Raw genomic sequence first — 15,200 nt, forward strand, 5'->3', positions numbered from 1 at the left:
CTAAGCTCATAGAGGGAAACAAGCTTGTTAGAACAGTGGGTGATTCTGCCATTGTTGAAGGACCCAGCTAGTTTTTATGTAGCTTGATATCACACAGCTAGCAAACAATACAGTGTGAACTAAAGTTCAGGTAATGCCATGTTATTTGAAATGCATATTCATTAAAAACCACACACAAAGACTTAAATATCCTTCCTTTGAGCTATTTTTCTCATAGTCCTAATTACCTTTCTACATGTAACCTTCGATTGTTACTGATTAATTTTGACAATTGTTCATTTGCTTCCTTCCAATATGGATTGCAAGCATCTGGAGATGAGTGTTCTTCAGTGTGTCTACAGATACATCTAGATGCTTAAAAATACAGAATAACGCTTGTCTTAGTAAATAAAAAAAGCATTCTGAGTGGATTTATCTAATTAATCTTGGATATCCTATATTACTGAAAAGTTGGTCTCTTTACTGGTTATTGTAGAAAATTAAAATTCATCAGTGTTACTAAATTTGAATTTCTTACGAAGGAGTGGCTGTTAACTCATCTACATTAATATCTAAAATCCAAGCAGCTTAGTACACTAGGGAGTTTTTTTTTCCTTTGAATAAATTATTTGAGGTGGGAAAATCTATTTTAACTTGGATCTATAGTGATAGGAAGATCAACCTTTAATCTGGGCCACACCTTTGGCTGGCAACCTCTTTCAAAGACTAAAGAAGGAAACTTGCCTTCTCTTGACTGTTTGCTCTCACTGCTAGCAAGTTCATTCCTTTATTGGCACTCTTTCCAACTTCTTTGGGATTCTGATGCATGCTGAAGACCAGGTTAGAATCCAGCCTTGAACTGAACAAACTACAGGATTATTTCATCTTCTCTTGATAAATAGCTATGGCATTCCTAGCTTGATCACAGTTTGTAAGACATTCTAGTAAATATGCCCTAAATGGTTGTCCAATACAAAGTGGTCAGATCTAAATGTATGCATACAATAACACTAAAGAAACTTAGAATATTACACATACACACACACATATGCATTTTGTGATAGCTATCTTTGGTTGTCTACTTGACTACATCTGTAATAAATGAAAACCTAAGTGACTGGGTACATCTCTGTGGGACCTTTTCTTAAATCACTTGATGTGGTAGCACCCAATTTTAATCAAAATCTTTTAAGATGTAATGATAAATACTTATTTTGGGCCCTACCTTCTGATGGAAGTTTATATATACAGGGGCATGGATGAAGAAACTTTCTCTTTTTGTTTGCTTGCTTTCACTCTTGCTGGCAAGTCTCCTTCCATATTGGCATTAGAGCCCACTTCTTCATGATTCTAATGTATATTGAAGAACAACTGAGACATCCAGCTTTGTGAACTGAACAACTATTGTATATTTGGACCTTCATTAGTATACAGCCATTGTTTTATTATCTGGACCACAGCTTGTAAGCCATTACAATAAATACCTCATATATATCATATAAGTTAATTAGTATATATAGTTAATACTTAAAGTCTGTTCTTCTAGAGAACTCTGACTAATACCTAAAGCTAGCCTCTTTCCTCTTACTTATTTTACCAATTCTTTGAAGATTGGTAGTGCAATTATTAAGATATTTGTATATATAGGCATGCATGAGAGTGGCCCTACCAATAGTCAATTTTGAGTCAGTAAGACATGCTATACCACACTTTTGAAATATTGCCTATTGACCATTCTGGGGCCTCTGCAGTCATAGCATCAGTACTGAACCTTCTCAGAAAAGTATTAATGTTTGAAGGATAGTTCCAAATCTATTGTGACACAGAGGCTTCTGGTTATAATTCTGTGGGTCTCAAAACCAACCAACCCACAAATCTACAAACATAAACATGAAAGTAGGAAAGATCTGAGACTGTAGTTAATTGGTGTAAGAGGGAGATTAGAGAGGGTGGAGGTCACAGTACTAAGGAAATACTTTATGCCTATTTTAAAATTTCAAAGAATAAATAAAATAAAATGGTGTTAAAATAAATAGGCAATAAAACAAAATAATAAAAATTACTTACCCACAAGTAAAAAAAATGAAGATATGAAATTAGATGAATAAATGAAGTCAAATAACAAATAAAAATATTTAACCATCACAAATATAGTACATTAAAAATCCTGTTGAATATGTTTGTAACATAAAAGAGTAAGAAGGCAAAAACAATTTCTTTCTTTCTTTCTTTCTTTCTTTCTTTCTTTCTTTCTTTCTTTCTATCTATCTACCTATCTATCTATCTACTATTTATCTATCCTAATCTCATATTATATTATATCACAGCTGCAGCTTCCCCAACCTCTTCTCCTCCCAGTCTCTCCATTCCCCTTCCCTTCTCCCCCAGATCCATTCTTCCTTCATTGTTTCCCTTTAGAAAAAAAACAGTCTTTCCAGGAATATCAACCAAACATGAAATGATAAATTACATTAAGATTAAGCACACACCTAGTATTTACCATTAGGCACCTATTACATATAGAGATTGAATGATACAAGTAGGAGGAAAAGGGTCCCCAAAACAGACAAAATATTCAGAGACAGTCCCTGCTCACACTATTGGGAGTCCCTCCAGAACAACAATCTACACAACCATAACTTATATGTGAAGGACCTCGGTCAGACCCATACCAACTCCCTGCTCGTAGCTCTAGTCTGTGAATCCCTATGAGTCCAGCTCAGTTGATTCTGTGAGCCTTGTTCTTGTGGTGTCCATGAACCTTTGGGCTCCTACACTCCTTCCTTTACCTTGTCCATGGGATTTCCTGTCAATGCCTAATGTTAGGCAGTGGGTCTCTGCTTTTGCTTCCCTCAGTTGCTGGATGAAGCCACTCTGGTGGCAACAAATACAACAGAATATTGTTAGGAATTATTTCATTGCTTTTTTTTTTCTTTTCTAGTTGTGTTTGATTTTATCCTAGTCTGGTTCCTCTCCCTTTAAAAGTATATTAGGGCACAGATTTCAGTGCTAAGACTACAATAACAGCACATGCATGTGTTTATGTTACTTTTTGTGTAAATGTGTTTGTGTATGTGTAAGCAGGCCTATGTGAAAATCAGTGTGGCTTTAAATTGTCTTCGTCATTACAGCTAATGAAGCTACCTGTGAACCACATGTAGTGTGGATTATAGCTTTACGAGGTACAGCTGGAGATTTATTGTTTGATTCTGATCAATTTAATTCAATAAAAATTCAAAGCATCTGGCATTTATTGAGTAACATGCTAGATGGAGCACATCAGACCCATTATCTAAATATTGTGTTTTAAGTATTATAATTTATATATAAGTCAGAAACAAATTGAACATTTTCCCTGGGATAGGTTATCATAGATACCTGGTTAGTATAATATTTCCTGGCTTTTATTAATTATTTACTCTACTGCGTCTATTATTTTTATGATAAGTGTCTCCATTTTAACTTCTAGCAAAGTTTTGTGGTGATCCTGGCATACCTTCCCAAGGAAAACGAGAAGGCAAAAGCTTTATATATCAGTCTGAGGTTTCATTCAGCTGCAATTCTCCTTTCATACTAGTGGGATCAAGCACGAGGTTATGTCAAACTGATGGCACTTGGAGTGGCTCGTCACCTCATTGCATAGGTAATACTGATAATTAAGCAATTAAGCTCTGTTATATAGTTATTATTATTATTATAGGTGGAAGGTACATATACTGGTTCCTCTCACTGTGTGAAAATATAAGAGGTTAAATATTGCAAGAAATTATGGAATCCTTTAAAAACTACTGAAAGTGAGTTTAAGTGGAATATGTCATTATCTTATGATTTTAATGCTTTAAACAAATAAATCACATTTATATAAAATGAAACTTTATCTAAAACATAGATTGTTGAATGACTGTACATATATATCTGAAATCCTAACACATTATGCCACACTTAAGAAATTCACCAAGTATTTTCTGTGGAAACAATCAATAACCAATCTCAATATGAGTGACCTACAAGTAACAATACAGCCCAAGTTATCAATCCTGTTTCTATGAATAGCTTTCACTTCTTTAGGAGACTATTACCCTACCTTATGTCTCAAGCAAATTATTTGTATATGTGGATTTCTTGAATAGCCAGTAACTCTTTTTTAAAAAACTTTTCATTTACAGATTTTCTATGTTTTCAGTACTTTTTTCTAATGAAAAGTTTCAAAGTTCAAGAACCCCATGATGCATATAAATGAAGTTAACCTGAAACTCTTCTTTTAAAGATTTATTTTTAATTATGTGTATGTGTAGGTGTCTCTGTGTGGGTATGTGAGGGTGAGCGCAGAGCTAGCAGAGGTCACGGTTGTCAGATATTCTAGGAGCAAGAGTTCCAGGCTGCTGGGAGAGGCTGCATTTATTCATTGTAAGAACGGAATCGGGTTCTTTGTAAGCCAATATATGCTCTTAGCCACTGAGCCGTCTCTCCAGCTTCATCCTGATTTTTTTTTATATCTCAAGATTAGCAAGCTTCTGCTCATTTGGGAGGTGTTATTAGTATTCCATTTATTATTTTTACCAAGGGCACAGTCACTAAATCCATGCTTATTTAAAATTGATTTGCATTGGAGAAACATACTTGTTACTTTTTTCTGTATAATTTTATATTAGTTGCTTGTACTTGTATATTAATTACTATCCTATTGGCATAATAAAACATAATGGCCAAGGCAACTTTTAAAAGAAGAAGCTTATTTGAACTTTCAATTGGAGAAAGATATGGGTACTTGTGGGCTAGAGAATGCAGGGCAACAAACAGCAGGCATGGTTGAAAAGGGAATTTTTGGAGGGTTACCAACTCACAAATATATGACATAGAGACTTATTATTAATTATGAAAGCTTGGCTTTAGCTTAGACTTGTTCTTAACCAGTTCTTATAACTGAAATTAACCCATACTTTTGAATCTATATTCGTTTTACGTGACTTGGTTTCCTTTTCTCTGTATTGCCCATCTTGCTTCTCCCATACCTGGCTGGCAACTCCAATTTCTCCATCTCTGAGCCTCTCTGCCTCTAGCAGTCCCATCTAATCTCTTTCTGCTTAGCTAATGGCTATTCAGCTCTTTATTAAATCAATCACAGTGGCAATCTTCCTACAGTATAAAGAACTATTTTTCAACACATTATATCTCGAGCAGAAGTTCAGATCTTAAATTGCAAGCATGAACCAAAGAGAGTGAACAAGAAGTGAGTTGAATACTTAAATTCCCAAAGTAAACCCCAGTGGCATACTTCCACAAGGTATGTCAAGATATCAAGACCTCCTAAATCTCCCCAACTGGGGACCAAGCATTCAAATGTTTGAGATTGTGGAAGTTGTTGCCATTCAGAGTACAGCAGTGTATTTTGGTCATATTCCACTTCTCAACTGTTTCTAGAGCCACCACTTCTCACAGTCACACAACTTTGTGTCTTCTTGTACGACCCTTTGTGACTAATTTGTACTGCCCACATTTTCTTGCAAATATGACTTCAGGAGAATGTGGCTGATGTTCAATGGGCCACATTCCTAGAAAAAATTATTTCTCCCTCTTTAAGCAGTTAACAATGGCTAATAGTTGCATTACTAAGGATAAGATTGTGTCTTCAACTTTCACCTCCACTGTGGGATTTTGTTAGATTGGGACCTGTACAAGTTTCATGCATTACGTTTGAACTGTTTTTACTTCATAAAGAAGTGTTATCTTTTTAACTTTTTACTTTAGAGCCCACTAGGACTTCCTGTGACAACCCTGGCGTACCGAGGCATGGATCTCAAAACAATACATTTGGATTTCAAGTAGGTTCTATTTTATTGTTAGTTTTCTGTATAGTATAGCATGAAATATTATTTCCTTTGACATTTTCATGTATGATATTGTAATTTATTCTTATTCAAAGTCGTACTGTGCTCCCTTATCCCAAATCTCTCTCTCTTGCTGCTTCCTTCCTTCCTTCAAATAGATTCTGCCTTATGATTTTATAGCATGTATAGTTTAACTGTTTCATTACATTTGAACAAAATTTAATTCTATATTCCACATATGAAAGAGGACATGTGTTATTTGTCAGAGTTGGGATTTGTGTAGTACAATGTTCTGATTTTATCTGCTTTCCTTCAAATATCATAATTTCCTTCTTTGCAACTGAAAGAGCTAATGAATAGCGATTCCCAATGCAAAAAAATACAAATGGCTAATCAATATGTGAAAAAGTCTTCACATTCTCATCCAGCAGGGAAATTTAAATTGCAGCTGTTTTAAGGTTGTATTTTACCCTATTCAGATTGGTTATCATCAAAGAAAAAAATTCTGTGGGGAATTCTTAAGTGCCCCTGCTTTTCATCATTCTTTTTATTGAAGTCTTTTTCTTTTTGTTTCTTTGAGATTTGATTTTAATATTTATTTTAGATTAGCCTCAAATTTATGTTTCTCTTGTCTCTTTCATGTTTACGGCTGTAGGCATTATTACCATGCTGGATTCCACTGAGAACTTTCAGTATATATATATATCCGTTCTGTCTATTGTCCAAAAGTAGGTTACATTTGGTTCATGAGCTTATATTTTTTATTGATATAAATAGAAAAATAATGTCAAGCTCATATCTATACTCACATATACATGAGTAAAGATATTCTTAAGGAAGGAGGGGTGCTTAAGGAAAATAAAAATATACTTTCAGAAAACAGGCCCTCTGAACTCGAGGATAAGACAAATGGGAAATTGATAGCAAGGGTCATCAGAAAATCCTTAGGCAGCAGGAATAAAGTGAGTAGTTACAGCCAGTGACAAGGAGCTTCCACAGGAAGATGGGAGAGCTGTGAGGAAAAGTGAAACAAGAGGCTAAAGAGAAGACATCAAAAGCATGGCTCAATTGTGTAAACATATGCATGTTTTAATATATCGATTGCTGACATGAAAAATTTAAGAACAACAATCTGTCCCCAACCCATGATTTTAAAATACATAGTTGGGTGGTCCTATGTCTTATGTCTTCATCATGCCCACTCATGAGTGCTTTACTTTTCCCTTTCTCAAATTTAGATTTTATGCAGAAATTCAGAAAGTTTTACATTACAAGGGTCAATGGGAAACCAAAACACACGCTGAATCCAAAAGGAAATAGACAATTTACACATTACCCAATTGCTTTCTGTTGCAGGGCTTTCTAAATTGTCCTATTCTGAGGAAAATTCAGTGTGAACCTGAAAAATGTCCATTTCTAAAGGAAGGGCTTATCTAAAGTGCCATATTTCGTTACTAAAAATAGTTTCCACTTATCTACTTTTCAGGCACAGCACGCACATTGATTTCAGAGTGTTTGCTGTTCTTCTGGTTTGCTTCAGTATGTTCCAGATAATACCAAACCGAAAAAGCATATTTCTACCTTTGTTACATAGGTACTTTAGAGAACTTTAGCCCCATACAACTCTAAAGGGCTGCTTGTTATAAATTGATCTAATTGTAGATAAATGGGGAACTAGTTACATAGCATTAGTTCTCAGCACTAAGATAAAGAAATTGCAGCAATATTCGACTTGTTTTAAGAACATCAGGAGTTGACAATTTGATTTTCTCTCTGAGTATATATATAATATTTTGTCTTGGTTTTATTTTTATTTTGCAGCCTTGACAGCCTCTGCCTTCTAAGGGTTAGGATTAAAATATGCACCACATGAGCAGAGATGAAATTCGTCTGGGGTGGGTTAACAGGGCACAACTGTTCAAAACCAAGGACATTTGAAAGTGCTGGTCCTTCCTTGGTTTCTGCCATCTGGGTTCTGGGGAATGAACTCGAGGAAGCAGGCTTGGCAACAAAACCATAACTTACTGAATCATTTTCCAGACTTATGTAATATTGTTATTAGTAATTGCTCATAAAATCCACCTGATTTTTATGAGTCTTTTTTTCAAATATTATTTGAGATAATAGAAAAAGAATACAAATTGAATTCAAAATAACAATCTAATAAAAAGAACAGGATCATTAACTGTGAAGTTTTGATTTTTATTTTCATAATCATTGAAAAGTATTATCACAAATTTAGCATAGCCTTGAAAATATATTATTTGGGGTAGAAAATATATTCTATTTTATTATATTCTACCTAAATAAATGTGAGTCTCAAATTATATTATTTTTCTACCCTTTTTGTCATAATATAAATATATTGGAATGTTAAAGGCATGAATTTCTTACTAGCAAAAGGTCAACATGCATGGATATAAGCATATGCAAACTAATTATGTTCACAGTCTAGAGAGAACCTCCACTATATAAAGTTATCTGTGTTTAATTACAAGGCCGTTGGAAGGCATGAAATGAATCTTGTTTCTTATGTAAAGCTTATATTTTTGAGTTGAGAAAAAAAGCCTTGCTGGCAAATAAAAAAAAAATCACTCAACACCAAGGTGCTATACATCACGTAGCAGAATATGCAAGTTCCTGAGGGAAAATGAGCTATGCTATGTCTAGAATCTAGGCACTGAACAACAGTATACAGTTTTTTCCCCTCTACTCTCTGTCTTTGTCTTAATTTCCATATTTCTAGATTGGGCATATTTCCAAGAGTGAATCAGCTCTGTTTATGTGACAACCTCACACATAAAATGTCTATCTTAGTAAAAGCAGTCTGAAATACTGTTCAGTGGTAGAACATTTGTCTGACATGTATGAGGCCCTGGGTTCATTCCCAAGCACTGGAAGAAAGCAGAAAAAACAAGACAAATTACAAAAAACCAAAACAAAATAACAAAAGTAGAACAAAACTCCTTGATTCCCAGAGTTAAATGCAATCTTTCAAATTAGACATCTTGGTTTGACAGGTATCTCATTGTGAGAGTATAAAATTATAACTGTAAGAAGCTAACTATAGAATAAATAATAAACAAAATCAAGTGCTGCTGAGGTATTCAAGCCATTTTTTAAAAGAATTATCATATTCTTGATTACACTATTTTGTATATGTAGGACTCTGAAGTCGATTTGGGAATAATAGATTTTATTACTAACATATAGAAGATACCATCTGTTTATACAGATGCTGAAACAATCTTCTGGAAATGACAGTGCCCAACATAATGTTTTTCTGCTCAGAATGTTAGTCTACTGAAAATAGACTAAAGGTGAACAATGGCCATGAGACTGGGAAAGAAGAGCTGTCAAAATGATTGATAAAACATCTAGATCAATTATGGATTATGAGCCAAGGACACATTATTCATTAACTTCTATATAAATCTTTAGGAAGATTTTCTGGGCCAAGAAAATACATTCTTTGGATTCAATATTTGTTTCATAAAGTAATTATAGCTTTAGAATGTTTTCAATTCGACTCTTTAGCTATTTAATCTCAAGATACTCTATCAAATCATGATGGTGACATTCACTTGGTAATTGAAATGAATGTATTGGGACATAAATTTGGGGAAACATATCAAATACTATTTTAGTACCTGAAATAATAAATATGATAACATAAATTATAAAGTGCAGATGTACATATATTTCAATTAAAATGTTTTTTATTATTTTTATTGTTATGTATTCCTGAAACCAAGAATTTCAGAACTAATGTTGATGGCCAAAACAGATAGAAGAAAGCAGTGATAATTTCTAAACACGAGTAAAAACAAATTATCCCCTAAACCAATATAATCTCATGTCCAACCAACTTGTTATAGAATAATAGTGTAAGCAAACAAGGTATTTTTCTTAGCCAGTTCTTTTACTGGCTGTCTGCATTTTCACCTACAAATAAAGGATCATCACTTTACTGTTTATCTCAAAAGTAATCTTATATTTAAAAATCTTGAAAAAATCACAAATCTAAACTTTTATATATAAAAACAATTGGTCAGGTCTACTTTCACCCCTCAGGGCGCATACCCATTCATCAAAAGTTTTTTGAATCAGGAAGAGGGCAGAAATGGGTACACAGAATGAATCATCATCTTCAATCACCAACCCACTATAGCAAGAAAGATGCATCAGCCAGCAGCAGCGAGACTGCCATGGTTTTGTTCCCTGACTCCAACGAGTCCCTCACTCAAGTACTAAAAGTGTGCCTTCCTAAACTTTACATTGTTCCTCAAGATTTTCTACCTCAGAGTCACTGATAAAAACATCTTAACCTAACCATAAGTTATTATTTAAAGATTTGTTTTAGTTATGATAAACATCAAAACCCATGAACACATTTCCCAACATTAAGGTTAGAAGAACTTGAGCCAGCTCAGCTTCCGGGACTCAACTGTTTTTTATTAATCATTCACCTAAGCCACAGTCTACGTGGCTCCTTAAGAGTCTTAGCTATGGCCAGGCGGTAGTGGTGCACATCTTTAATCCCAGCACTCAGGAGGCAAAGGCCGTGGATCTCTGTGAGTATGAGGCCAGCCAGGTCTACAAGAGCTGGTTCCAAGACAGCCTTGACTGTTACACATAGAAACCCTGTCTCAAAAAAACCATTTTTTTTTAAAAAAAAAAAGAGTCCCAGCTACGTAACACTTCCTTGATCTTACTTTCTATGCTCTGCAGTCCCTGCTTTATAAAATATGAGGCAACACTATATCATACCTTTACTCATCTTAATTTTCCCATTAATCTAGCCTCTACCATAATCTCTTACTACATTTCTTTAAAAACCTTAGTTATCAAAGTTCTACTTAAACAAGCAATCTTATGTGAAACAGTTGCTTCAGTTAAACAGTACAATTTAAGAGGAAATGATCTTCATAATAATTCATAGAAAAACACCTGGTAGAAAAGGATATTTGCACGACATAATCACACTGTATAAATGCAGTGTGGATCTCCCCAGCATTCACTGACATCATGCCAGATAAGAGAAAGGAAAGGCAACAACAACACTTGAAGGCTCAGCAGTAACAAGAGCCATTTGGGAGTCGAAGCTCTCAGGCATTGCAATCAGAGATTCACCCATCAGTGCCTTGAATTCTGGTCAACTGGCCTCCTGAAGTTAATTACCTCCCGCTGCTCTCCTGACAAGGGTCATCAGCATCTGACCGAGTTCTTTCAGGTTATTTTCCAGGGAATTTAAAGAGGCCAATCCTACATATAACTGGCTTGGTCATCCACTCCTAATTATTTGATACATATTATTTTTTTTCCTTGCAGTCCATTATGAGTTAATGCCTTGTTTCCCAGTTTCACTGCCACAAACAAATCTAGCACTCACTCCATTGACATCAAAAATGACAGCAGCAGCTTTGTACCTAGAATTAAGACCTTTATATTACTCATCCCTTTGTCTTTTTGAGACTCTGGAACTAATTTCCCCATCTGTTCTACTGCTTACTATTGTATGTGCTTCCCCTGACATTGCTTCTTACTTTCTGAACCATCCAAAGCAATCGATAAAATGGATTCTCCACCCCTTGAAACAAATGATATGCTAACTTCTACAAGTTCGTCATCATTTTTGCTTGTTTTTAAGAAATGTTCTGTGTAGTCTAGACTGACCTTTAACTCCTAATGTGGTTCAACTCTCACATCCTTCATAGTTCTAAAGTTATAACCAGGCCTTTCTTCTGTGGAACTCGAGAGCATGCTGAGGACCACCTGTTTCATACTTGCTCAACAAGCACTCGATAGACTGATCCACACCCTCAGCTGTTTCCTTCTTTTCTACATTTATGTTTGTTCTCAATCGTTAGTGCTTATAAAGTCACACGAAGAGTTTGTTACAGAAGTTTCCATGAGATATTCTGATTAGGCAAGACAGAAGTGCATCTCAGAAGCTGGTCTATTAAGTGTTTAGCTGTTGCTGATGTTCATGGCCTCTAGAGTATGTTACAAATTTAATTATCCAAATTTCGCCTCCTTAAACATTCTACAAATTCCTGTGCTTCCAATCTATTTTTTTTTCATAATTACAGTCTGCAGCATCTGCATATACTCTGACCTCACCTTGCATTTTGGCACATTTAGGCTGCATTTGATTAGTATTTTGTCTTTACTTGTGTGATATTTGTATCATTGCTATTTTTCACATCATCTCATGATCTTATGTTTCTATGATAGCTTTTCGTATCAACTGAAAGTATCTCATGAGAAAAATTTACAGTATTTATGCATACTTTGGGTACTCTAGTATTTTGTGGTGCTATAGACAAAACATGTTATTATTTTTAATCTTGATTTATTCCAAGTTTCTTTTAAGTATTTTATCGTATTTTTTAATTTAGTCACACAGATTTCTTCTGAAAGTATTTTTCTTATTCACAGATTTTTCTAGTTAATGCTAGTTTTGAAATCTCATTGTGACTTTTATTTCATTTACTGTAGGTAGGAAGTGTTGTACAGTTCCATTGCAAAAAGGGACACTTGCTTCAAGGATCTACAACACGTACCTGCCTTTCTGACCTCACATGGAGTGGAATTCAACCTGAGTGCATACGTAAGGACTGTGCACTTGCATAACATAGATCATGGACCAGAGTTCATATATATTTGTTCTTTCTATAATAAAAACAGATTTGTGTCCATATAAGAAATTTATAAAATTAATTTAGACTATTTTAAAATATATTGCACTTAAATAATTTCACGATTGTATCAAAACCCCATGATCATTGGAAGGCAGTGTTTCCATAGAAGCCAGAAAACAGGAGGTTCAGTTTTGTTCCTTTGGCAAAACTCATATAGTGGTGTAAGCTCGGCCATCTGGTGTTTTAAATGATGGTTACTTTCTCAGTTCATGGGTCTGCAGTATAAATGGAGAACTCTGAAATACAAGATGTTAAACACTAGTTAATCATAATGATTTTTAAGCATGGGTGAAGAGGTTTTCTGAGAATATAAGGTTAAAAAACAAAAATAACTATTTAAAAGAAAAAAAACAATTCAGACTGTCCTAAACAATGTTAAAATCAGTACATGATCTTTTGGATTTCAGAATTGGAAATAAATACAAGCTAGTCAGATACTGTCCTTCATTTCCTTCGGTAGCCTCCTTGTTTCTCACCACATTTTAATTCTAAATTTCTTGCAAAGAATAAAATCAACAACAACACATGACAATATCAACACTCATCAGATATGTGCTTCAGTTATGAAATTTTCCTAATGCAGATATGCTCTGAAGATTTTCTTGATCCCTGTCTGGACCATACAATAAAAAGGGGACTGCCCTTGAATGAATTGTTTATACAGAACATGCATCATGTCTTCATGGATTGATTCATATCTAATTATGGCAAAAGTTCTTATAAGAGAATTCCTTAAAATATATACTTGAGGACAGTTTGGACTATAACTGGGTATTTCATAATAAGCTGAAGTTCTCTGGTGAGCTACATTATTATTTGATCACTCAAGTACAGTTTACTGTCGTTAGTAACTGCTTTCGATTGACAAAAGTGTGAGTATGTTATGTGAAGTTTAAGAATGTACAGAGCTTGACATTGTACAGAAGTCTGTAATACCAGCTATTCAGAAGCTTTGATGTGAAGATCACACATCAATGCCCAGCCTCGGTAATTTAGTGAAACCTCGTATCAAAACAACAAATAGAAAAGAAGTGTTGCAACAGGACGTTTAGCATCCATGAGGCTCTAGGTTCCATATATATCACTGAAAGCAAAGTCCACTTATCACCATATTTAGCTTGTAACATAAAATGTTAACTGTTATTCATATCTTTCTGAATATTTATGAGGAAGCAAGTGGAAGGGTGCTGTTTCTTTAAATGAATTGCTTCTCAGAGAACATATTTAGATTGATTTTTCATGAATTATGTTGTATATAAGTTAAGTTGTATATATCTATACATATCTATATCAATATATGTATATGAAATTCTTTGTAACGTTTTTGATTGAAAAGGGAATTATCTTTATCAGACACCAAGCAGAATGAATGATTAAGTTAATGTGGAATGAAAATACAGAAATAAAAACAAAATTTAGATGAATGAAACGATATTTCTAGCGTATGTACCAAAATATGGCCAGAGAATTCCAGATTCTAAAAATATTGAAATATATTTGAACATAGTATAGCATTAGTATATGAACTGTATAATGAACTTATGGTTGACTCACACCACGCCACGGTGTCTGCACCGTCGCAAGCTTCGGGCAAGGGGGCTGGAGGTTAAAATACACAGACACACACAGACAGAGAGACAGCCACACGGATCATCCTTGAATTCCCCAAGAACGCCCCCTTTATTGTGTTCAGGGGCAGATTAGATAGAGATAGCCATGCCCCAGCCAAAACCACCAGAAACCACTCTCCTGTCATCAGGAACTCCTGAAGGTCTCCTGCTCAGAGCAGCTGTAGGCACTCAGATCAGGGGATTACAAGAAATTCAGGATCTGGGGTCTCACTGCTCCCAATATATGGTTACATTTATATTCAAGCAATGAGTTTTTATTTAAAATAAATATAGTAAACTCATAAATGAATATTTCAAGAAATTATCCATAAAATATACGCTTGTGAATTTTTTAATTTTTACTTCAAGGTTTTATACATTTTTAGAAATATTACTGTTCACTGAGACTCTCCCGTATTGTGCTTCAAATATTCATTTATAATCATAAGTAGCCAAGAGTCAGTTTGCACTATTTGACCTTTGCCTCAAAATTTTAGTAACGAATCTCAAAAAATTCACATTATTCTCCCCTCCACTCTTGCTATAGCTCACAACTGTAAGCAGCCGGAAAGTCCTGCTCACGCAAATGTAGTAGGAATGGACCTTCCCTCCCACGGCTACACACTCATCTATACCTGCCAACCAGGCTTCTTCTTAGCAGGGGGAACAGAACATAGAGTGTGCAGATCAGACAACACCTGGACTGGAAAAGTTCCTGTCTGTGAAGGTAACTTTCATTTACAGATGCTTTAGCATATTAGGATGTGCTATTTAGGTCTTTTTAGAAGATATTTGCTAGACCAAGTCCTACACTGGAAGATGTGTGAGCTTTTTTTTTTAATTCCAGAAAAACGGACACACATAAATCTTTCTATGGTGATATTTCAATGATAACTTGATTTGTTTTGTCTTCATTCCATCTTCACATTCTCTCTTTAAAATGCTTTTATTGGTGTATTTATTTTCTAGGTTTGTTATAAAACATCACCTAAATATGGGTGACTTCACGTGATAGAAATTTATCCTTTTATAGGTATTAAGTAAAAAGTCAAAGAGTCAACAGGACTTTGTGTATTTGA

The 15,200-nt window shown here is 34.7% G+C and overlaps 1 protein-coding gene across 1 annotated transcript in view; it reads left to right on the forward strand.

Moving 5' to 3' along the window:
• Positions 1-15,200, forward strand: part of Csmd3 (CUB and Sushi multiple domains 3) — a 944,903-nt gene that overhangs the window by 914,533 nt on the left and 15,170 nt on the right. Inside the window, exons 62-65 of the mRNA XM_075961035.1 lie at positions 3,449-3,622; positions 5,728-5,801; positions 12,309-12,420; positions 14,669-14,848. Of these exons, the coding sequence (XP_075817150.1) occupies positions 3,449-3,622; positions 5,728-5,801; positions 12,309-12,420; positions 14,669-14,848 (540 nt within the window). The remainder of the gene's footprint in view (positions 1-3,448; positions 3,623-5,727; positions 5,802-12,308; positions 12,421-14,668; positions 14,849-15,200) is intronic.

The sequence above is a fragment of the Microtus pennsylvanicus genome, chromosome 2 (assembly GCF_037038515.1).
Source record: "Microtus pennsylvanicus isolate mMicPen1 chromosome 2, mMicPen1.hap1, whole genome shotgun sequence".
Lineage (NCBI taxonomy): Eukaryota > Metazoa > Chordata > Mammalia > Rodentia > Cricetidae > Microtus > Microtus pennsylvanicus.